The 25,134-nt window shown below is 38.6% G+C and overlaps 2 protein-coding genes across 2 annotated transcripts in view; one reads left to right on the top strand and one right to left on the bottom strand.

Annotated features, from left to right (window-relative positions):
• Nucleotides 1-897: 897 nt before the first annotated feature.
• LOC124271540 (6-pyruvoyl tetrahydrobiopterin synthase-like) lies at nt 898-13,295 on the bottom strand. Its single transcript, XM_046706681.1, has 6 exons — nt 13,137-13,295; nt 5,460-5,539; nt 4,485-4,507; nt 3,106-3,162; nt 2,283-2,353; nt 898-1,056 (listed from the first exon to the last, which is right to left on the bottom strand). Exons 1-6 carry the CDS (start codon nt 13,196-13,198, stop codon nt 927-929), a joined length of 423 nt encoding a protein of 140 aa, XP_046562637.1. The 5' UTR covers nt 13,199-13,295; the 3' UTR covers nt 898-926.
• Nucleotides 13,296-13,447: 152 nt separating this feature from the next.
• The window catches only part of LOC124271516 (protein misato homolog 1-like), a 30,661-nt gene continuing 18,974 nt past the window's right edge, over nt 13,448-25,134 (top strand). The window contains 9 exon segments of the mRNA XM_046706663.1: nt 13,448-13,563; nt 18,394-18,483; nt 19,046-19,158; nt 19,590-19,665; nt 20,094-20,166; nt 20,795-20,875; nt 20,878-20,932; nt 23,201-23,318; nt 24,117-24,251. Coding sequence (XP_046562619.1) covers nt 13,486-13,563; nt 18,394-18,483; nt 19,046-19,158; nt 19,590-19,665; nt 20,094-20,166; nt 20,795-20,875; nt 20,878-20,932; nt 23,201-23,318; nt 24,117-24,251 — 819 coding nt within the window. The 5' untranslated portion in view covers nt 13,448-13,485.

Raw genomic sequence — 25,134 nt, 5'->3', positions numbered from 1 at the left:
AAAAACTCAACAATAAAATAAATTATTATTTTTTTAGAAGAATGACCATTTATTTATTGCACAATTATACCTATAAACAGCCACATATGTGACACCTAACTCTTTCCATTTCATAGCTGTTTTAAAGTAAAATGTATGACTAGAATTTTGAAAATCAGTATTTTTGCCACCGTTGCAGTAATGACATTTTGATTTTTGAGGTTTGTACTTGAAATGTGGCATTAGCGGCAATTTTTTTCAAATGTGGCTTTCCCGGGCAGACACATGTTACATTGGTGAGGTTTTGAGTCGCTTCCCTGGGGAATACCTACGTGGATATATTTATCTAAAAAACAAAACAGAGTGAAAATATACAACACTTTTCTGATTTAAGCTTCCAGCTCAAATGAAGTGCACATCTGTTTCCACATATCAGAATTCATGTAATAAGACTAGAGGAAAAATGATTTTATGCTTCAGCTATGTTAACACAATAAATTTAAGTGTTCATAGTTTTGGATGTAGCCTAAAGTGGGACACTGAAGATGGGAGTTGAATGAATGTAAACCTACATTCTTAGTAATTTCTTACACAACTTGTTTGTATTGCTTGTAGCCCTACATTTCTTATTGAATCGACACAATATAATGTGCACTTTTGCCAAAAGGCCATGACAAATACTTGTATATCAGAAATATTTTGGAAAAAAAGGAGGTTGATGCAAGTTACTTGTAAACAAATAAATTAATTTTCTTATCAATATTGAATTATATAAATATACATACATATTATTACCGGGACATATTCATATTCTCATATAACAAGTCTCTCAGTCCTGAGTCAGGCCCTCATTGCCAGCGCGCACAAAGTTAGCGGTCTAATCCATTCGTATAACACGTTTTACACATTCTGTACTTGTTACATTTATATACATCAAGTTATAGCTTTCATTTAGTTTCTCCTCTATAAAATGCTACATTTTTGTCGGTTTCGTGAATTTTCACTTCATATAGTAAGTTGTCAGGGAGACGTGACTTGAGCTGGTCCCAGATGAAGACTGCGATGTTCTCAGCCGAACTGAAACACATAAACCAGTAGGCTACAAAACTCTCCACCAAATACAAGGTGAATAATTTACACAATAACTCTACCATCACAATCTAGGATAGAATGTCGTTTGTAAATCTTGTAGCATCATAAGTGTGAGGGGCTAACAACATATTGACTGACTGAGTTTAGTTTTACGCCGCTTTTAGCAATATTCCAGCAATATCACGGCGGGGGACACCAGAAATGGGCTTCACACATTGTGCCCATGTAGGGAATCAAACCCGGGTCTTCAGCGTGACGAGCCAACGCTTTAACCACTAGGCAACCCTACCGCCCCCACAACATATTGATCACGAGGAGGAAGTGGCATGATGAAGTTGACAAGGAAGATTGGAGTAGCATGTTCATGTGATAGCAGTTGATGGTGAATGTCGTCAGATAACTGCTTTGCAGGAGGAATGTCAGGACCATTCAGTGTTATGTAAAACAACTGACGTGTTGCAGGTCAGTGAGCTTGCTGGGTTAGACTAGTGGGTGAGTTTAGTTTTACGCCGCAGTCAGCAATATTCCAGCTATATGGCGGTGGTCTGTAAATAATCGAGCCTGGACCACAATTGGGAACCGATGACATGTGTCAACCAAGTCAGCAAGTCTGACCGGGTTAGACTAATGACACTGAGTGACAATGTGTAGTCAAGGAAAGTAGACATGTGAGATTGTTTACTTAATAGTCTGACAATGTCCAAAAGTGAAATATTCCTCTTTCTGTTTCTTCTGCAAAAATATATAGCTCATAAAACTAATGTGTGTGTCACTTGGATTCTTCACAGATTTCACAAAACTCCCCTGAGGTACAGAATCAACAGACCTTCTTCAACTGTTTATCTGTAACATCAATGTCACAAAACTCCTCTGGGGTACAGAATCAACAGACCTTCTTCAACTGTTTATCTGTTAACATCAATGTCACAAAACTCCCCTGAGGTACAGAATCAACAGACCTTCAACTGTTTATCTGTTACATCCATGTCACAAAACTCCTCTGGGGTACAGTATCAACAGACCTTCTTCAACTGTTTATCTGTTACATCCATGTCACAAAACTCCTCTGAGGAACAGAATCAACAGACCATCTGTTTATCTGTTACATCAATGTCATAAAACTCCTCTGGGGTACAGTATCAACAGACCTTCTTCAACTGTTTATCTGTTACATCGTTACATCAATTTCAAGTTCAGCTTAATATACCTACCTTACAACATCCTTGAAATATGGGACATCTTTGTCCAGATGTCTGTGGTCTAATAGATCCATGATACCTTCCTGTAATTCACAGCAGTCAGAATATATTTCTAAGTTATTCTTAAAGTTAAAGTAACAATTTCTTAAAGTTATTATCATAAACTGTTTATATTGTATCCACAGGCACAGTACATATTATCTTACCTCACACATAATGTCGCTTTCTGATTGGCTGAGCGCTCTTCTATTATTTTCAATGTACCCCGCTGTCAATGGCAACTCATTTGGTACTTCGTGGTAGTAATTCTTTATCTCGAATTACATTGCATCACGTATGATGTACGGAAATTACCGATGTTTTGCGAATGCAAATCGATGGAAGGGAGATAACTCTAAATCTGTTTTTCTTGTCAGCAAAATCTAGCGATGGCTACAAAAAGATTTGCTTCAAACAATTCAAAATTAACATTAAGGCGTTCGGTAAGATAAATATGTTGTTCACTGGTCCCTCGGGGTGCATGGGTTGATGTACCCTTCGGGCTCAGGGAACATAAACAAACATCAAGGGTACATCAACCCATGCCTCCCTCGAGGGACCAGTGAACAACTTATAATGTATATGTAATGTATATATATAATGATCATGTGGAGAAGCTCCATAATTTGAATAACATAAAATAAAGAATGAATTCATAAGAAGGGTAAATGTTTCCCATAGAGACATGTCCAAAATATTATTAAAATAAAAACCTATGTATTACTTGTGTCTCCACATCTGATGTTGTAAACCATGACACAGATCTGGAAAAATGGCAGCTTGTGTACATACTTACAGCTATATATTTCTTAAGATCAACAAGATTGAAAACCATTCCTGTCACTGGATCAACCTAAAAAGAAGATATATATATATATATACATCTTTCATGTAACCATACACAATATGATATTGCCTTACACCTGTATTATCACTTGTCACAGGAGGCAACTGAACCAGCTAATCGATGAGGTTTTCATATTTATGGTCTTGGTTCACCTGTACTATGGTAAAAGCACTTTTAAACAATACTGATCACATGGTAATCCTCAACTTCTCTTGAGCAGTATATATTTACCATACATATTGTGAAAGTTAAACATTCATAAAAGCACTTATAACTAGAAAAACTTGCGACAACAATGGCAGAAAATTCCTCCAAAGCCATTCAAGTTGGCTTCAGGGATCTTTACTTTACTACACCTTGCATTTCCAGCCTGACACCAGCGCCATGGGCTTCGGGAGCTATTTTAACCAAAACCCAACACTCAGGGAATTCCCAAAATACAGTTGTGGATGTTTTATACCTCCTTGATGTTTCTGAGAATCATGGCATCTACATCCAACCGAAGATTCTCTGTTGAAGGTAAGTGTGTGCTTTGTGGCTGTCTTCGTTATCAAGACTGATATTTCTGAATGGAGGTGGTACAGAAAGCTGGCTCAAGATTCCTCACCTCTTTCACTTAGATTCTGTGCAGATGTCATCAGATCTTGATGCAGAGGCATTGTGTTTGAGTGAAAGATCATTGTACGACTGGATGCACTCATACACACCAGTAATCAACATGTATCTCATATTCACTGTAACAAGTACCCATGGTACTTAGAAATTTCACAAAGGTAGGTGCTTTTACAAACCAAACTCAAGTAAAACTTGTCAGATGTCATACACATATATATATTATTATTTATTATTATTATTATTATTGGATATTTATATATACATATCCAAACACTAGTGCATGCTCAAGGCGCTGGTATTTTCTCCCCCGATCATTGGATTGTCAATCTCAACGGCACATATTATCATCAATCTCAACTCCCTGGGGCGCATACAACTCTTGCTTCCATAAGGCGTACCGAGTTATTGCGACTTTCCCATCGTTACGAGGTACCCATTCACAGCTGGGTGAACTGGGACACATATAGTCACAGTACTTTGTCCAAAGTTTACTGCATGTTGCTGTACCCACAACTAGGTCATGTACCAACCGATTCGTGGGTTCTTTTTAAGTGCACAGGCTTGTGTACTGTACACTAGGGGTTGTGACAACACTGAAAGAGTCTGCGCACAAAGCTGACTCCAAGGTTTTTACACACACACACACACACACACACACACACACACACACACACACACACATTATTGTGTATGTACATGTGACTGCTACTTACTGGCCCACGTAGCACCACTTCAACTGAAACAGATATATGTGTAAGACATACAAAAAAATGAACCAAACATATCCATAATCACACACTGATACTTATTCTATTCTGGCCTCTGGAAGATTAAGAATTACACTAGTATATCCTAATTTATCACAGAAGCACAAGTGCTAAGGAACCTTAGTGCACATGACGTATGTGGATGTTTTTTTAGTGGCTCTTTGACTCAAGTGACTGGATTTTACAGCGTAGTTTTCACAAGTGTTGAGTACATATAATCATACATATCACACTGGTTTTTAATGCCGTATGTCACCCGACTAACTATAGGCATGATAATTCACTGTTTTGATTGACTGTACTAACGGTCCATATTGCATGTTGGCAATCTTCGATCTGATAAAGTATGTTTAACTTAAAATGTGTCAAAACCTAAAGATTTTGTCTAATCCATACCATAAATAGAATGAATAAGTTTAGTTTTACACCGCTTTTAGCACCAGAATGGGCTTCACACATTGTACCAATTTGAGGAATCGAACCTGGGTCTTCGGCGTGACGAACCAACGCTTTAACCACTAGGCTACCCCACCGCCCCCCATAAATAGAGATTATAACACAAGCAAGTGTGCCATGTGACTTATACAAAACGAGTGCCCAAGCACTTTATTATCTATTTTATTTGTGACTGACTGACTGACTGAGTTTGGTTTTACGCTGCTTTTAGCAATATTCCAGCAACATCACGGCAGGGGACACCAGAAATGGGCTTCACACATTGTGCCCATGTGGGGATTCAAACCCGGGTCTTCGGCGTGATGAGCCAACGCTTTAACCATTAGGCTACCCCACCGTCCCATTTTATTTGTGAACATTTGTGCAGTATATTACAACTTCAGTTTAAAAGCAAAAACTGTTGTGCACACTATGTCTAACTCCTAATCCAGAGGAAATGTTCTCTCTCATGAACAACACTGGTACCTTTGTAGTTGTGTCCATGACCATTTGGGTTGTTGCATTTACCAAACACCTTGGCATTCTCTTCATCAGTTAACTGGTTGCTGAAAGGAAAGGATCAAAATACTGACATTGTATAACATCTGGTGATACAAACTATAATTCTACACATGTGTACAATGTGTGAAGCCCATTTCTGGTGTCCCCACCGTGATATTATGGCCTAAACCTGTAGAGACTGGGGTAGTCATCACATGGTTTAAGCTCATCACCAAAAATGAGGTTTGATTCCACAAAGTATACAAGTGTGAAAACCACTTGAGTTCCACATTATCATATAACTGAAATATTGCTTTAACTCAGTTTAAGTTACGTAAAACCATGCACACTCACTCATTTACAAACCTCTATGGGTTAGTACCAATACATGCCCACTACAGGCCAAAACGAAGGTTGAGTTTGGAACAAACGGACAAATGACATTCTGAAAACAGCCCAAAGAGACTGAAGAAAATAGTCACACATCTTAATTGAATATTAAAAAATTCATTGTTTCCTGTAAATGTAGTAATTTATTAGGAGTTCTTTTTTTCTCAGAAAAATAGTGTTGTATGGCCTTCTTAGAAATATATTTCATGATTCCAAAGCGAACCCCTCAAAATACTTTGATGTGCTGGTTCCAGAGTTGTTGATAATTGATCAACATATAGTAGCGAGCAGAAAAAATGCAACAAACACATTTTTCCTCAGATTCGATCCCTCTCATGAAATAGCCCAAATAATGTGTTTTGAGCTGTCTGTAGCTTATGTTTTACAGGATTATCTCCCTTGAGTTCACAAACGACCTTGTTGCTAGCTGACGATACCGAAGCTTTAGCATGACACTACAAAGCAACAGAAATCGACTCCTGGTGTTTATGAATCTTGGTATAAAATCAGTTAACAGATTTGACAGGTTCACATCTGGTTTCAATCTGCCGCAATTTGAAGAAATTTTAAGCTGGATTAGGGTCAGAGCGAACGGCTGGATCGGGACGACATGCTTCTCTCAGTGTGGATGACAGGCGACTGGTCTGCCAAAATACTTGCTGTGAAGGCTTCAAGGCAAGAAACCCCTGTGGTATCAGAATGGACTATCAGAAGATCTTTGAAGCAATGTGGGTATGTCAAGCGAGTCCCAAAGAAAAACATCTTTAATGACAACAGCGCATATGGAGAAAAGGCTCCAGTGATGCACAGAAATGCAGGGTAAAGACTTTTCAAATGTGATTTTACAGACGAGTCAAAGTTCCAGTTTTATAGGATCACCAGAAAACAATGGTGAAGAGGTAGTTATTGCTGTAAAATGGTTCCTAAGTTCTCACTAAGTGTCATGATTTGGGGTGGTATTAGCAAACTCGGAGTAGCGCTGAAGGATTAAACTGACTCCAAGGTCTTGTTTGAAAAAGTAAGCCCGTGGCAGAGGGAAATTGGGGAGGGCTGATAGTTTTAATGATATCATCATTAAATAAATATCAGACTCGGGTCCTAAGAGACTTATTATGATATGGGTCTTGGGTCCAAGTGAGGGTTCTGGTGAAACCCCTTATCCAACTGGCGTGCTGGTGGGGGGGAATTAAGCTCAGCAAATAGTCCGAAGTCACAAGAAGCTAATTACAGTTTTATTAACAAGAACAAAAATAACATGGGGTGGCCACAAAGACTGGCGGGTACAACCCTCTGGGCTGAGGGTTAGAGATGACCTGTGTTGGGAGTCTAAACCCTACTGACGAACAAATGGAGTTGGTGACTATTTATCTAAAATTGAAACAATAAAAAGATTATGATTCGTTGAATGATACAAAAATGGGTGTTCCCTATACTAACCAATGAAATACAGAATATGCAGTATGGGGTGTGTCCTACAAATGAAATGACCAGACAGGGGAGAGTACTTAATCCTACTAATCCTATTTCAACTGGCACTAATTGTGCTGACACACATGTCCTGGAAGCTTCCTAATTTAACTGGCACTAATTGTGCTGACATGTTGCTTGGGTGGTTATGGTGTTACAATAGATGGCTTAATGACCCTAATTTAAAGTGTTTGCACAATATATTTTAATGGAGGTGATGACATGTTTACTTTATCAAAGCAGTTCATTAAATCGTCTAGACATTACTTCGTCTTACTGAAAGGTTTGAGTCCTTAAAACCTTAGGCTAGGATTTTATCTTGAACATCTGTGATATTGTGCAGCCATGCTTATACCTTTTCAATAGTATGTCTGTGAGATGAGTTTTACTATTTTTTGACTGGAGTCTTTCTCTAAGCTATTACTGATACATGAGTGAAACTAATATTCTGAATCCTAATATATCGCTTGTAGTGGTTATAATTAATAATGAATTTTGTATGAATTATTATTCCATGATAGACTTGTGAAATCCGGATTTGCACTGGGACAAACATGTTGGTATTGTTATCAACATGTCATCTGTGTCGACTGCCTTATCTGGGCAGTGCTGTCAAGACTCTTAGTTACTTACAATGATGTTCATGACTCTTGGCTGCAAAATGACAGATTTGACCTCAAACTCACTCTCATAGCCACACAGTAGTAGAGACATGGTAGTCTCGATATTATTTTGCCTTTACAAATGTAACGAATCAATGTGGAAACAGAGAGAAGGAAAATTTTGCAGAAAGATTATACCTCCAAGAACAAACAGTGTTTGTATTAAATGGAAATTTATGGAAGAAACTTTTCAGAGGTAGGGAAAAGATGGAGAATTGTTTTCTTTAGAAACACCCATAGGTATTGGTTTCTGTCCAGAAAAGAACACCCATATAGTGTGTAGCAAGTGTAAGAAAGAAATTCAAGTAATTAAAACTAAATTAGAAAGCTTAAAAAACAAATGTCAGGAAGCACTGAAGGTAATTTCGGCAAAATATCTCACAGTAAAAGAGAAGTGCTTTAGGAAAGATGACCATGCGGAAGCAGGAGCTACGAAACCCAGAAGATCTCTATTTGCCATGTTGAACTTGGGAACTCAATTAAACATTCCCAGCTGTCTGTGGTCATTATTAATCAGAAAGGGAAAGGATGATGGTGAAAGCATCCAGGGACTGTGTAGGGGGACACAGACATTTCACTTTCAGCTGGCCATATCAGACTCAAACTATGGACTGACTGACTGACTGAGTTTGGTTTTACGCCGCTTTAAGCAATATTCCAGCAACATCACAGCGGGGGACACCAGAAATTGGCTTCACACATTGTACCCATGTGGGGTCCAACCATGGAGACGGTTGGTAAAATTCCGATATTTTACAAGGCTGTATTGTCCGCTTATCTAGCCTTGACTCTTCAAAGGACAGAAGTACTATACATCCATGGGCTCAGCATTCAGAACAGCCTTGGAGCAAGGCTAACTTTGTGACAGAGAAGTGTTGAAGGGAACACTGTAAGTATCACAAAGCGAGCTGAATTTGACGTTCCGGTGTTTTCGATGATTGCGTTGCTGGCGCTTTATCGGGGGAGTACGTGCGCGATCGGTGAGCACAAGCAATTTCATGGGCAGGGCGGATGCCCAGTCACTGTCGTGAGTTGTATTGACAATTGAAAACCGGAAGTTAAGTTGTTTAAAAAGCAAACACACATCAATATTATTTACCCGAGATCATTAATACCACTTCAGATGCAAAATCAATTGCCTTTATAACAAAAAATAGCAAGCGAAAATTCAGTAAGATCATTCGTCTGCTGGTGACAGGCAATATTTAAATAGAAAGCCACGTTATCACAACACTCCCTCGCAGTGGGAGCGAAAAGTATGGCTCATCGTCGAAAACCAATACAAAATCCATGGATGTGGCGAACGGCAACAGTTTCGCCGATACGATGTCATCAACCTTATTTTTGTAGGAAACACTTGATATTTTTGTGTGTGAAATAGATGAATATATCCTTTATCACCCAAGGTTAGTAAAATTAAAACTTCAAATGATATTACAGATAAAATTACGTTTTTGTCTTACATCGTCGAAAACCCCTGATACCGGGATATAATGTGGATTGGACTAAGCAACAAGGAAGACATGAGCATGTCTGGTGAAGTCACAAGGCATGTGAAAGTGGCTAAAGTGCAAGTTTCCATTAGCCCAAATTTTCGACATTAAACTATTTCATTGTGTACTTTAAAAAAATTTTGGTGAGAAAAGTATTAAAATGAGCAAGAAAATATAATACCCAATAAAAGCTTCAGCTCCTGACCTTTTAAAACACAGGAGTACAACGAGTCCTTCAACCACATGAACTTGCCTCTCATCGTTTTCAATACAAAACCAGAGCCTAAAGAACTAATATTTTTTGTTTGAGTGGCATTCTAGAAGTTGGTGGTATAGAGATGACAAAACTTTGTGGATGATCGACTTCTTTATGGGCGACATTTTGGTATAGATTCTTATACCGTTTTCAAGCATGCCATTGTGAAGATAAAGAAAATGATCATCCATACAGTTTTGTCATCTCTAAAGAACAAATATATTGCAAAAGATGAATATATACTCAATAAACTCCATTCCAGTTTAATGATGTAATTACTGAATGAAAAAAATTACATATGTATAATTAGTTCTGATTTAGAATTCATTTAGTCACATAAGTTCAGTTGAAAGCAAAATATATTGTATGAAATATATTTAAAATAAAAGTGTTTTCATAAACTGACGTCTGCGCCGGCTTTATTAAGAACACAAAATACTCAAAAGGGCATACTGTTTTGCCAGTGTTTCACAAATTACGTAATATTGTGACCTCTTGGTAAATTTTGTAAAGGCAGGCGCGCATGAATAACATTGGTATGTTGATTTTCATTCACCACATGTTCAATCATTTAGGATGCATAAAAATTCTCCGGCAATATAGTAGATAATCAGTTGGAGAGAATTGATACATTTTTGGTTAATTTGTGGTTTTACATTTATCTATATGTAGCCCGTATCCCCCCTGAAATTTCATTCTAATCAAATCATATGACCTGAAGTTTAACATGTTTTTATAATTGTATCTGAACATATTGAAAGACATATCTAACCAGGGAGACTATATAACGGGGAGTGGTCACTCCTAGAAAAAAGCCCCTGAGCGTATGCCTCGGCTGGTCACGTGACCAGTGTAGCCAATATGGCGGCAGCGTAGTTTTTAAGATTGAGCTTGGTTTATTTTCAACAGCTGATTACATTTGCGCTGAGTGTTTTGACAACTGAAAACCTACATGTAGAAGATAGGTTACCTATTCTGTCACTTCATTTTAAGTCAAATAATTGTTATTAGTGTCAGTATTAGTACAGTAGATTTGTAGTAAAGTTTCAAGTTAGGTATGTTGCATGTTGTAGCTCACTGGCTTCAGTTCTCGGTACACAGTAATAGTGATAGTTTATAAGAAAGACTAAATTCTATCGCTAAAACTTCTTTAACATATTCTTTCACATAATTTTTTTTATGGGAAATATACCATCAGGTGAAAGGTGTTTACAAGTAATAGTGATAGTTTTATAATTTAAAAAAAATTGTTAGGGTGTATTTGAGGTGTGTGAAAAATATGACATATCGACGATCTGCCATTGAAATACTACAGGGCGTTGTTTGAGTGTTTCTAGTTATTGTTTGAAAACATCTTTCACATACACCTTTAATTTTTATGAGGGGAATATACCATCAGGTGAAAGGTGTTTGCAAGTAATAGTGATAGTTGTATAATTTAAAAAAAATTGTTAGGGTGTATTTGAGGTGTGTGAAAAATATGACATATCGCGATCTGTTCTGATCCTCCATTGATGCTTGTGATGCTTGAGTGTTATAGTTCTAAAACTGCTTTCTTTCTTGTTGATCTTAGTATTTGACAAAACTGGAAAGGTGTTTACAACGCTTTGTGATAGTTCTAAACTTTCTGCTTTTGAGGGGTGTGTGACAGTGTCACTTAAAGGTCACATGCAACGTAAAACACAACTTTGCAGATTCTGATACCTTTCGGTATGGACTTACCGAAACAAATCATCAAAAATGCAAATTCAACTTATAAAGTTGAAAAATAACGCGATGAAAAAAACCAAGCGAAATCGGAGTTCAAACGATTCACTAATTTTCCCCCGACTTTACGGGGGAAAACTGGTTTCAACAGCTGGGCTGCGCTCATAGCATGTGCGCAATGAAATAGGTTCGCGCAACTTGGAAGCGGGCTGTCCGGTGAATCCTCGGTGAAGGCTTTGGTGTGAGCTATTTTCCTAATGTTTGTTGATATCTCACAGGCGCGAGCTTTTATATGTTATGACAGTAAATTAAACTGTTTATATAATTTCATTTGTCTATTTCACCACACGCTTCTTCTTACCAAGTCACTTTCTCAGTTCGATACTTAAAAGCAATGTCATTATTTAGCGTTGACAGAATTTCTAACTGTGATATAGATATGTCGTTGTCACAGACAAAACTCAATGTCTTGTTTTATTGACACCTGTGTGTCTGCCTGCCTGTCTGCTAATGACAATATTCAATACACAACTGCGATCACTGACCACATGCAATTTGAACTTAACACCAATCAGGCTATACACCATAAACAAAATGCATTGATTTATGGCCCGAAGTTCGGTCTCTGTCACATTATGTAATTACACAGACAGGCAGGTGTGATACTTGAACACATGACATGTTATGATGTCTGTTGATTGCAAAATGTTATACACAAAAAATGAGCATGTATTTACAAAACCCAACATCTCTATATATACACACACAATGAGCCGTGAGGGCATCGGCAAATGAACCAGCCGTTACACTTGAGTGCACACCCACCCGCTCTGACTGGGTTCGGTATCCCGGCTGCTTCGTTTCTTGGGAAGTAAACCCAAGTACACAATTTTGCACTTTTGATTTGCGATTGTACGCTTATAATTTTGTTTATATGTTTTTTCATAACCAGCAATGTATATTATATGTCATGAATAAGTGATAATTGTGTTTTAATTATGTTTGATTTTTGGTTGCATGTGACCTTTAACATTCTGTCAATGTCCATGCCATTCCACAAATGCAATAAGATATCTGAATTAATTACTAATGTAAAAAAATGTCTCAAAGTAGATTTTAAAAAAAAGGACAGCTGATGTTAACACATGTTCCAGCGATAGTTTTGCGTTCTTTAACATGTTTGGGGAGGGATGGCCGTGGTGTATCATTTATTCTTTTATTCATTCACATGTGTATTTCTTTCTTTTGTTGTTTTTCTTTATTTCTTTCATTCATTCACATATAACTCTTGCTCTTAATTCATTCATTCATTCATTCATTCATTCATTGTAAAATTCCGACTGATACAATAAACTGGCTGAAGTACTGTTAAACGCAGCCGAAGTTGCGCTGGGAACGAATCAAGTCACTGTGTGCGTTGAGCATGACGAGGCACACGCTAATATTAGTACAAATGGTAAAGAAAGCAAGCGAGTGACCTATCCCTGGTGTTGATTATCCCTGATCTAACTTCTAAAAATGCCGCTCAAAGAAATTTTCCCTCATCGCTAAATTTTAGGGGGATACGGGCGGAAGTCTTACCTAAATTAAAACTGGAAGATGCCATTTTCATAAAATAATTATTTCGAATAAAGTTCATCCTTGAAGTTACATTTTGGGATGTTATTATGTGACTCACGTACTGTACCTGTGAAGTCTGTGACAAGCACTAAACGATTCCGTCCTGCTGATGTATACAATTGGTCCCATGACACACTTCAAAGCCGATTAAAAATTTATGAAATGCAAATATTACAGGTACTGAAGAATGATGAATATGTGTGAACTAAAATAAGGCCACTAATAAGCGCAAACAGTCAAGCAGACAGCTCAGCACACATGCGCACGTGTTTACACCGGAAGTACGCTTTTGTTTGTATTGTCAGTTGTGATTGGCTAAAATAGTGGACTGGAAATGATACTAGCCAATGAAACCTTATCTTACATCAGTCACGCAACTTCCTCATGCGCACGTGTTTTCGTGTTATGCACAGAAAATGTCAACACGGGAGATTGTCACATTACAGATCGGTCACTATGCAAATTTTGTGGGCACACATTGGTGGAATATTCAGGTATATAAATGTGAATACGTATGTTAGCAGAGAAAATGAGTTGACTGTCACAGTGGTCTAATGTGCGTGTAGCTGTGTTTGGAATGTTGACTCTTGGATATTGCATTCCGGACGACTTTTCGGTGCAGATGCACAGAATATATAAGCATGCTAATATCCATGTCACCCGTCTTCATAGTCTGACACCGATACTATGCATTATAATCATGTAGACAGCTATAAGGAGGCGTACCACTACAGGAATATAAACTTCTTGTTAACGTCGCTACGTGGATACGGAAAATTGTTATTCACCAACTTCTAGATTGTCAATCAAACAATATGTAGACAGCTCACCTATAACCATTTATTGTCTTACATACCGTAAAACGAGCTACATTTCTCACTGTGAATAGTTGCAAAATTGCTGATGAGACATATAAAGCACTCACTCAACCACTCACTCTCTCCTTATGCAAACTTTCTACAACGGACATGCTAAGTTTACCAGCTTAGACTGAAGGTATACAGTCCTGCTCTTTTATAACTATACCTGTATATCCCAATAGACCGATCCAGTCTGTCAATCAAAACTGGCGCATGCGTCAATTTTGGCCAATCAGCAGGCCGGGCGCGTTGTGTGGATTTGTCAGACTTATTTCCGGGGTCAAACGATGCATCCGAAGCGATGTGCTTCAAATTATGCCATTTACACTTGCTATATTTATTACATATTGCTGCGATTTGATGTGTACCTTAACAAAACCATTACGGTCAAGACAACAAAAATGGAGGCGGATCAAGAAACGCGATAGGCCTGACGATCAGTTAAATGTCTGCACCATCGTTCAGGAAACCCACGCCTGCCTGCTGATGAGAATTTGCACGAATTTGCACACTTTTGCACATGTGCAAAATCATTACCAATTGATGACAACAAATAGCAGTTTTAAAACTTTGCAAGTGTTATAAACACGGACAATTCTTGTAACTACAAAATTGTTTTTGCTTCACGTTTTTAGTCACTACTAGGCATTGAGTTGGTACCCACAAAGCTCAAAAAGAGACAGGCGAAAAGTCAGTGACACAATGTAAACAAATTTTCATTTCGGTTAGGTTCAACCGAAATAGCAAAACATGTTACATGAAAGAACAATGTGGCGGATATTGTCCCCTTCGGCTTTAGATATTCTTCAATTTGTCACACATTTTAGGATGCTTAAGTTTCATAAGCACAATCTGAAGGCCTACAGTATCTGTTAACAGAGCAAAATATTCGATGAGTAATATTTTTTATTCAAACGGAAATATTGTCAGTGTCAGCAGTTGCCTATCATGCAATATCCAAGTATCAAAATTAGTTCATATGAGTGCCTATAAAACCATGCTTTAAATATTTCAGATTTTTTATAAAGAATTGCATGGGACTTTGACCTGAATTACCATCCTCCAGGTTGATCGAATAATGAAAACTATGTGAGAAGAATAGTGACTTTCTGGAGTATTGGACAGAGTGAAATAAAGTATATATCTTAATTATGAGAACATTATTTGAAGTTTTGTTACCACATAAATTATTCACATATAATGGTACATTTTAGGAGTAATATTACAACTGTAATTTTGATTAATTCACTGGAAATGATATCAAGGTACATGTTTTCAGAATCTTGCTTTTTTTAGTAAACGTGGAAGGGAAATAAAATTAATAATAATCTAATCAATAATAAATAATTATTTAATTGATTGACATATCAGATTTTTAGATTTTAAGGCAGAACTAGGCAAACAAACACCATACATATCAAGGCAGGACAATCACTTGGTATTAACTTAGTTTCTTGGCTCCTGCTTTTAGATGTTTTTTTAAAATACTACATTTACTAATAAGATAATTCTGTAAGTGATTGCTAGTATCATAACTCATTAAAGTTATTTCAACATCCAGAATATTTGAAAAAGCAAAGGCTACATTTTGGTCAAACCCTGGACAGGCATTATCTAGTCCTGGAACAGAATAACTTTCAAAAATCTCAGGTGACTTTTCATGTAATGGAATAAAGATTGAAACATATATTAAACCCACATTTGATGTAATTCTTCTGATTAATCATAAGTTTTTTAGGAGGTTACTACTATTTGAAGACTGAGCCAAAGCTAGTGTTTATTAAGATGGTGGATTTGGACAAATTGTTCAAGGTTTGTTGATGGTTATTTGCAAAATGAGCTTCATATTAAATTGCACACAGGTTTGTAGGAGGTGAACGCTTCAGGACATTTTCATGTCTGTTTTCCTAAACCTTTGTTATGACTTTTACCAAATTTTGAATCAACTTTACTATAATTTTTATGACACCAGTAAGTATCTCAGAAAAGGAAATAGATCAAAATCAGTGTTATGTACTCTAGGGATATGGTCTCAGATCTAATAAAACAAAGATTATCATTGTTTAATTAAGAAGCAATAATTGTATTGACAGAAGGCTTTGAACACAGGATATATTCTTTTGCACCTTATTTACACTAGTAGTTAGCAGTTAAACATCTCTGATGAAAAACAATAGATCTACATTTGTATTTTGTGTAACATTCTATTTCAATGCTAGTTAATTGTTGAATAACTGTGGATTCTCTGTTCCACATGTTTCCTATTTCTGGAAGATGGGTCAGCTAGTGTACAGGTGCAGACTGTATCTTGGATCTTCTTTGTGTTCTGGTGCTGTGACATACCTGTACATAAACGCTGGCAGTTCATGAAGTCCAGTATTGTGGAAGTTTGTATGTAAATTAGAATTCCACAACAAAGTACATATAGAAAAATTAAATGGAAATGATGATTAAAAATGATTTCCTTTATATTCAGTGTCATTTTATCATGGTGTACAGAGAGAAACTCTACTGAGAGTTGCTGCAGATCAGCTGTTGAATAGTTGCTTCTGGGTATGTCCAGATATCGTCCATGGAAACATATTGTTTACAAGCCCAATTACCTTTCCAGATTTCCAAATAAGATCAAAAAGGTTATGCTGTGATTGATTTGTTAACATTAATTGTACAGACAAATAAGGTGCATGAAGTAGTAGACGGGAAATATTTTCTGCTTTTTATTTACCATTCTCTTAATTCATTAAAAGATAGAAACCCATGTTTTCAGATTATTGAACTAAATTTGAACAACGCAAACGGATAAGTGTATGCCACCACAGCAGTGTTGATAATCTATTTATAGATACCCAAAGCGATGTGCAACATGACCATGTGGTTGTGTTCACGAGTTTTAAAAAATTATAAACCCAAACAACAAAATTCAGTTATCCTTTCCCTGCTAATATCTGTGACGGAGGTGAATTGCCAGATAGATTAATTGAGTCGAAAGAAATTACGCTTCCTACAGTCTCAGCAGCTAGTCGAGACGCTTTTTCAGCGGGCATGTAACTCATTTTCACTCGCCAGTTGTAATCTGCCAGCTAAAATATATTAAAGATCACATACGTATAACTTGCCTCTTTAAATAACATTCACAAACGACGGATACCAAAGTATCACAAGCAGAATTCATCAACAACGTTCACAATCACGTAACGTTTCGCCGGCGGTGACGCCATTGTGATTTGCCAGTGGTTGTCCCCCCTAACGTCAAAAACGAAGTGGGCGGGGCTTATCGGCCGAGACTGGATCGGTCTATTGATCTCTACCCCAATCAGTGCCTGTTGAACTGTAATACTTTCCATGACACTTCAGAGTTGTGAATTGTTTCCACAAGTACTGATTAAGTTTCGCATTCAGTTGTGTGCAGTGTATGTTTGAAGTAAACTTTCTCTGTCGATTTCTCTGGTTCAGTGTGAAAATGTTTTGTGTCATGTGTCCAGCATGGGAGGTCAGTCGTAAAACAACTGCATTAGTCAAAAGAGATCCAGATGAATGGATATTTGTAATGAGCTACAAGCCATTCATACACCCATGTTCAAATTGCTAACACCGTTATCACTCCTGTCAACAATGTCTATCGATCAGTGTGCATTTGATTATTATTCTCAGCTCCATAGGAAGTATACAACCTGAGCCAGGAGGGTAAATGCCAAATCAAGATCTGTCTCACTCTACCAGGGGGTAGTCTAGTCATTAAAGCATTTGCTCATCACATGCCAAGTGTGTGAAGCCCATTTCTGTACAATTTGTGAAGCCATTTCTGATGTGCCCCCCACCATGATTTGGCTGGAATATTGCTAAAAGCATCATAAAAGTTTAACTAAACTGACTTACTCACTCATCCTACCAGGGGTACTTTTTTTCACTGGGTGGGTGAATAGAGACATTTTTTGAACAGTGTAACACAATTTGTTGTGTACACTTGTCAGAGATATGTCAAGCCCCTTGAAATATGTCCATCTAAGCAGCTTATGCCCATGAGAATTGCGAACCTAAGCAAATTGTTAGTCGTTCATCTGCATCAGCCAATCCATCCCATCTACTGCCCAGCTGACTTTGCCACCTTCCCATTGTAGTCTCTGTTGGACACTGTGTAAACTGAAACACCCAGCCTCACTTACCGGTAGTTGTCCTGCAAGAAAAGACACACCTATTCTTTGTATGCTACTATGCCAGAGGTGTTACAACAGTCTCTTGCCTAAGGATATACCACAAACGCTACTTGTGCGACAAGGTAGGGCAGGACAGAAGCCCCAAAACTGTCTGGAGTCAATCTGCCAAAGATAGCTATCTCTAAGGTATTAAAGGTTTGTTTTGGTTCACTGATAATAGGAAGAAAATATAACAAATGCATTTTCTGAACTCTGACACTAGAAAACATGTGAAAAATAGCCTTTATCTTGTAAATATCTTCATTTTCAGGAGTCATCGTTTGTGTACACACCTCAGGCACTCACAGGGCCCAAGGAAATTAACCATGATGTGCTCTTCAGGGAGGGACAAACATTGCATGTAGGTTGGATTTTGCAAACAGACGAGTATGTCCAACTTGAGGAGGTCTCACTCGAGCCAATCACTTGCCCAATCACCATTACATCATTTGTAAGGGGTGGTGGGGTAGCCTAGTGGTTAAAGCGTTGGCTCGTCACGCCAAAGACCCGGGTTTGAATCCCAACATGGGTACAATGTGTGAAGCCCATTTCTGGTGTCCCCCGCCTTGATGTTGCTGGAATATTTCTAAAAGCGTCATGAAACCATACTCACTCACTCACTCACTCACTCACTCACTCACTCACTCACTCACCTCACTCACTCACTCACTCACTCACTCACTCACTCACTCACTCACTCACTCACTCACTCACTCACTCACTCACTCACTCACTCACTCACTCACTCACTCACTCACTCACTCACTCACTCACTCTCGGGGGAGCCTGTATAGATCTCTATCATGTAACCCTTGGTGTACTTCTCCCAATGTCTCAGCATGAGTTTATTAAATATGTAGTTTTTCCAAGCCTGAACTGTGACCTCTCTTGCTGCCTTAATACCTGTTTGATGTTTGTTCCAGGGGGAGGTGACATACACACCTCGTCTCATTGCTGTGGATCTGAAAGGGAGCCTGAATGCACTGAGAAGGGAGGGAATTCTGTATGAGGCAGGCAAGGAGGAGGAAGTTAAGTGGTAAGTTGTATGTGTGTTTGTAGTCACAGAACTGATGAACTGTCAGTCTTAGTGGTTCTTTCACTTGTTTGAAAAAATGCAAACGAGTCTTTGATTTGGCAGCTCTGTTTGATTGAAGTGTGTCTTCATTTTCTCCGAGTTACCAGGATGGTGACTAGTGATGACGTGTCTTTCCTTCCATTATCATATTGTCTTGTAAGATTTGTGTATTATCATCATCACTTTGTTATGTGAACACTGCTTGCTGTCAACATGTTCAAATTGGATTTTTTGAGTTTGTTGAAACTACTGATTATGTTTTTGCAAAGTTTAGACAATGTGAGACAGATCTGATACGGAATTGATGAGTGTTTTGAGCATGTTTTTATCTAAACATGTAGTGTTGTGTGGAGAGAACAATAAACTGCCACTTTCTGATCATGCTTATACAGGGAGAGTGATGTTGCGCTTCATGAGTCCAGCCCAGTTCAGAAGAATAAATTCCTGGAAGACTTGGATCGTGTGGAGGTAAGTTACCTAGTTCAGGTGATCTTCACAGTTTATATCAGTTGAGCTGATTTCCCAGTTGAGGTGATTGATTTTTGATGACCAGTACACTTTAAATGGTAAAACAAACTACCAGTACCATTTGTTTATTGCCTTCTCTTTCAACATTAGCTGAAACAAAACAACAGTGTGTGTGGTGTAAATCTTATGTGTTTCATTACATTGTTACAATACAATTGTTAAAGAGTGTTCAGACTGTTGAGCAGTGAAATGTGCAACGCCAATACTCAAAGCGATCAGTGTATTAAGGGCCAGGTCAGAGTCTGGTTACTTTGATAGACGTAGGGAACCTTTAAGTATTTTAACATTGTATTTCATGTTGTTGTAACTGTGGATGATTTATTTGTATATAGGTGTTTAAAAGATAGACATTCAATGTTTTGTTTCAGGCTGAGCAGATGTCAGATGTCCATCCAAATCTAGAGGAGGAACTTGATAACCCCGATAAGAAACCAAAACTTGGTACGATTACTTTTAGTTTGCAATTCCTTTTGATTCAGAAACATAGAATCAGCATGATGGCGATGGGGGCTGTTTGGACTGTTTTGTCTTAGTTTATGGTTTATGGAGATGCGATGGGGTAGCTTGGTAGGTCAAATGTTTCTTTGTCACACCCAAGACCCTTGTCAGATTTCCCTTAAGGGTTTTGTACATGTAGCCCACTTCTGGTGTCCCACCATGACTTGCTGGAATATAGCTGAAGTGAGGTAAAACCATATTCCCTCCCGTTAAGACGATGACAAGATTGAAGTGCCTGTAGATAAGTGTAATGCTTTCAGAAGGGCAGGTGTGCTGTATGCTATGGTGTGACCTGCATGTCAGTTTCTGGCTATCCCCCCGAACCGTGGGGAACTGTTAGGACTGGTCACATCAACCCGTGGTTGTTGAGTCGGCCATATTGGTTTGCGTGGTCCAGTATTTACAGGCTGCCTTCACATACAACTGGAATATGGCTGAATGATGCATTAGACAGCAATGAAACAAATCCATGTTACTACCACCCATTAGTATTTATCTGTAACCATAGAAACTGCATTCATAACAAGATTTGTAAGGCTGATGTTCATGCGTTTAAACCATGTTACGACAGAGAAGTCAGAGACTGAAGATGCCGTGTTTGGTCGTAAACTATACAATCTGGACAACAATGTGTCCGTGTGGTCTGACTTCCTCCCGTCCACCTTCATCCCAAGTCCCTGCACATAGTGGATGACTTCATACACAAGAAGTGAGTTGGTTACTAGTCCAGTCAATTTCTGTGAATACCAACTACAAATTGCAACAGAAATGATTTCAACTGTTTTAAGACCCTGAACCATTCCTTTATACATATAAAGAGTCAGTGGTGGAACAAGGTCAAATTCGACCCTCAAGGTCATAGGGGTCATCTTTGCTTTCGAAATCTTAGATGGAAATGCAAACTGTATTTATAATCTACTCAATTGTGCCTTGTTATACAGTGGAAACCGCCTAAGTAAAGACCGCTTAACTAAACAGACCTGATAAGTAAACACTTTTCTTTGGTCCCGGCAAATTTCTTCATTAATTATCACTATTAGAGTCTGGTTAACTAAACTCGGATAAGTAAACAATACCGCTTAACTAAACGTCTTCTCACGGTCCCTGGAAGTAAATTACTTAATAAAAGATACTGGATAACTAAATTAGCGATCACCACATAATCCGACATGAGGGGCACGTGTCTGTCTCCAGTTAAACAAACATCCTACTTACAGCCGCTGGCATCAAGCAGTTGACAATACACTGACAACTGGAGGCCAGCCCTGATAAGTTGTTCATTGTTACATATGCAAACATATACATGCATATGGTTGTCATTTGCATGTTTTTATAAGTTTGGATAAGTAAAATACCTGACAAGTAAACAATTTTGGCGAGTCCCTTGAAAGTTTACTTATCAGGTTTCCACTGTATATGATTTTCCTAGACTTTTTATATATTATAAAGGAATGGTTCAGGGTCTTAAAACCGTTGAAATCATTTCTGTTGCAATTTGTGGTGGGTTAGGTCAGAATCTTACCAGGATGACTGGACTATACTCCCATTTGGGGCTCATTATGGCGTAATACCCTGCCAACTAGAGCTCCTCTTGTATTGATTACTTTGATACCTGTCGTTGCATATTCACCTTTCAGTACTATTTACTCCTGGATTCTATTTGTTCATTGCCATCGATAATCAGTTAACTACCTGTCATCTACAGTCTTCTCTTGTTAAGTGCCCACATTTGTTATTTTGTCTCCCCCGAAGGGTCGGGAGACATATTGTATTTGGTTGAGTTTCCGTTGGCCTCAGCCTAGGTGTCGGTGTCAGCGTTCCCATTGTTTACGGAACATAACTCTAAACTACTCTGAAACAATCTTCACCAAATTTGGTATACTGCCTCTCCAGATCATGTAGATGTGCCTTTTGGGTGTGAGTCTTTTTTCAATTTCTGTTTTCATGGCAATAATTGGACGTTGTCTTTTTGAAGGGTAAAGTTCGTTTCCGGAGTATAATTCTGAAACTAATTGACCCATCTTCACCAAATTTGCTAAACTGCCCCTCCATATCCTGTAGATGTGCTTTTGGGGGGTTTGAGTAGTTTTGGGGTTTTTTTTTTAAATTTTATTTTTTTGTGTTTTCATGGCAACAATTTGGACGTTGTCTTTTTGAAGGGTAAAGTTCGTTTCCGGAGCATAATTCTGAGACTAATTGACCCATCTTCACCAAATTTGGTATACTGCCTCTCCATATCATGTAGATGTACCTTTTGGGGGTTTGAATTTTTCTTTAAATTTTATTTTATTTGCTTTTCATACCTTGAAATTGAAGGAATCAAATGAATTGTTTGAGGTTTCAACGTTGAATTGGGGGAAGGGGGAGACGTTTGTTTTTACGAGTAAAAACACTTTCTAGTCTTTGTTTTTGTTTTCACATTTACTTGTATAGCTGTCTTCTTCATGGGGGTGGTGGGGTAGCCTAGTGGTTAAAGCGTTGGCTCGTCATGCATGGGTACAGTGTGTGAAGCCCATTTCTGGTGTCCCCTGCCGTGATGTTGCTGGAATATTGCTAAAAGCGGCATAAAACCAAACTCAGTCAGTCAGTCAGTCTTCATCATAGTGCAAGTAAAATCTCCAAATCATCTTCATCATCAACCAAGCTTTCATTCAGCTGATAAAGGAGTAAGAATGTATTGTTCCTCGTACTTTCCCCCTATTATGTGTATCACTTCTAAGTGATCATTCAGAGACTTCTTGTGTTGTATTGGTTGATGTGTAAAGTGGCTGCAAGATGCCTACCAACACTGGGGTCTGATACTGGCACCCAACTCGTCTCAACCAAGTTATTGATTATTGCCATTCACAGTAAAATTGCATCAGTTCAGTTCCAGCAGTGGATATGTTTAACATAGCTGTGTGTGGTACCAATGATGTTAGACCGATATATTTGTGTAATTGCTTGACATGAGTATAACCTGAGGTCTGTCTTCCAGTGAGGACCAGACATTCGACATGTTCCAGCTTGGCGCTAGTGTTTTGAAGAATGTTGATGCCATGGATGCCATGGAGGACCAGATTCGCTTCTTTGTGGAGGAGTGTGACCACCTGCAGGTACACAACGGGGAGGCAGTTTGTTGGCATGACTACCTGAACTATGGGGTGGTGGGGTAGCCCAGTGGTTAAAGTGTTTGCTCGTGAAGCTGAAGGCCTGGGTTCGATTCCCAACATGGGTACAATGTGTGAAACCCATTTCTGGTTGCCCCCACGGTAATATTGCTGGAATATTGCTAAAAGCGGCATAAAACCATACTCACTCACCCAAGTGAACACAGGGATTGTACCCCTAGATGAACTCTTGTGCTGGATCTGTGTCCATTTTTGTGATGGTAAAATTCCACATTATGTCTGTCACCTTTCGTGTAAGTGAGATTATTATTTACGTTGGTATGTTTTTATCTGTTCATTGCATTCAAACCCGTGAAGATCCTGGTTAGAATTGGTCTTTAGTAACCCATGCTTGTCGTAAGAGGCGACTAACGGGATAGGGTGGGCAGGCTCGCTGACTTGGTTGACACATGTCATCGTATCCCAACTGTGTATAGATCGATGCTCATGCTGTTGATCACTGTATTGTCAGGTCCAGACTTGATTATTTACAGACCGCTGCCATATTGCTGTAATATGGATGAGTTCAGCGTAACACCAAACTCATCAATCATTGCATTCAATCTGGCTTTCAATATGCAGCCATTTTTATTTATTCTCTACCTAATCTGACACAAGTATTTTGTGATGTTCACTTTGTGTTGTTCTACGTTGTTTTCCTCTATCTTTGTTCACGGGAATGTTGAGGAGGTCACCTTGTTACCATGGCAACCATAGTATCCTGATTGATGGTTGTGTCTGCAGGGGTTCCACATGCTGCTGGACTGGTGTGATGGGTTCGGGGGATATGGGGCTAGCCTCCTCCAGTACCTGGAGGACGAATACACAAACAAGGCTCGGATGACATGTGCCGTGTCTCCTGCTGTCATGCCTGATTCTGTGAGTTTGCCAATAGACATCACGTATACCAGTAAAACATTGTGAATTTCTGTCTTCTGTGTGATTCCTGGTTTAATTAGGGTTCTTTTATTGCTAACAATGCTATCAGGGCCACCGTAAGAAAACAAGGAATGGTAAGAGCCCTTCCTGACGAATAAGATACTCAAAAGTTTGGAAATGAGGATTAGACTTTTTACATTTGAACACTTGCATGTTTGGAGCTATATGTACATGAATAGGATGTGCTCCATTTTGCCAAATGGCTGATTCAGCCAAGAGGCTTGCTACTATTGCTCATCTTGACTCAACACATGCTCTTCAGAGATGCAATCACAGGGTGCCAAATTCATCTGATCATAGATTAGACTTTAACATTCATGGGACGGTGGGGTAGCCTAGTGGTTAAGGCGTTCGCTCATCATGCTGAAGACCCGGGTTCGATTCCCCTCATTGGCACAATGTGTGAAGCCCATTTCTGGTGTCCCCGCCGTTATATTGCTGGAATATTGCTAAAAGCAGCGTAAAACCATACTCACTCACTCACTTTAACATTCACAGTTTGCCAAAATGTTCTCCTGTCCTAGTTTGTCCTTCCTAAACATGATCCAGATGATCTCACTGAGTACAATACCATTCATTATTAACAGGTTCTTGTTGTAAGTGTCTGTAGTTAGTTTGGTGCAATAGAACTTTAAGAGGTATCACTTGGCCATCTGAGCAACAAACCCTTTTTAGATTGAAACATTTAGATATCTTAGAAAAAGTAAAATATTCTCCATGCAGACCAAGGGTCACCACTCAACCTGAAAACCCGGCAGACATGAAACAAACAGGCAGAAAGTCAGTGTGTCCTAACTGGATGCAGTAATCCTTTATAGCCCAA

The sequence above is a fragment of the Haliotis rubra genome, unplaced genomic scaffold (assembly GCF_003918875.1).
Source record: "Haliotis rubra isolate DU_JTF1 unplaced genomic scaffold, ASM391887v1 Scf161, whole genome shotgun sequence".
Taxonomy (NCBI): domain Eukaryota; kingdom Metazoa; phylum Mollusca; class Gastropoda; order Lepetellida; family Haliotidae; genus Haliotis; species Haliotis rubra.
This window is presented reverse-complemented; position numbering and strand designations above follow the sequence as displayed.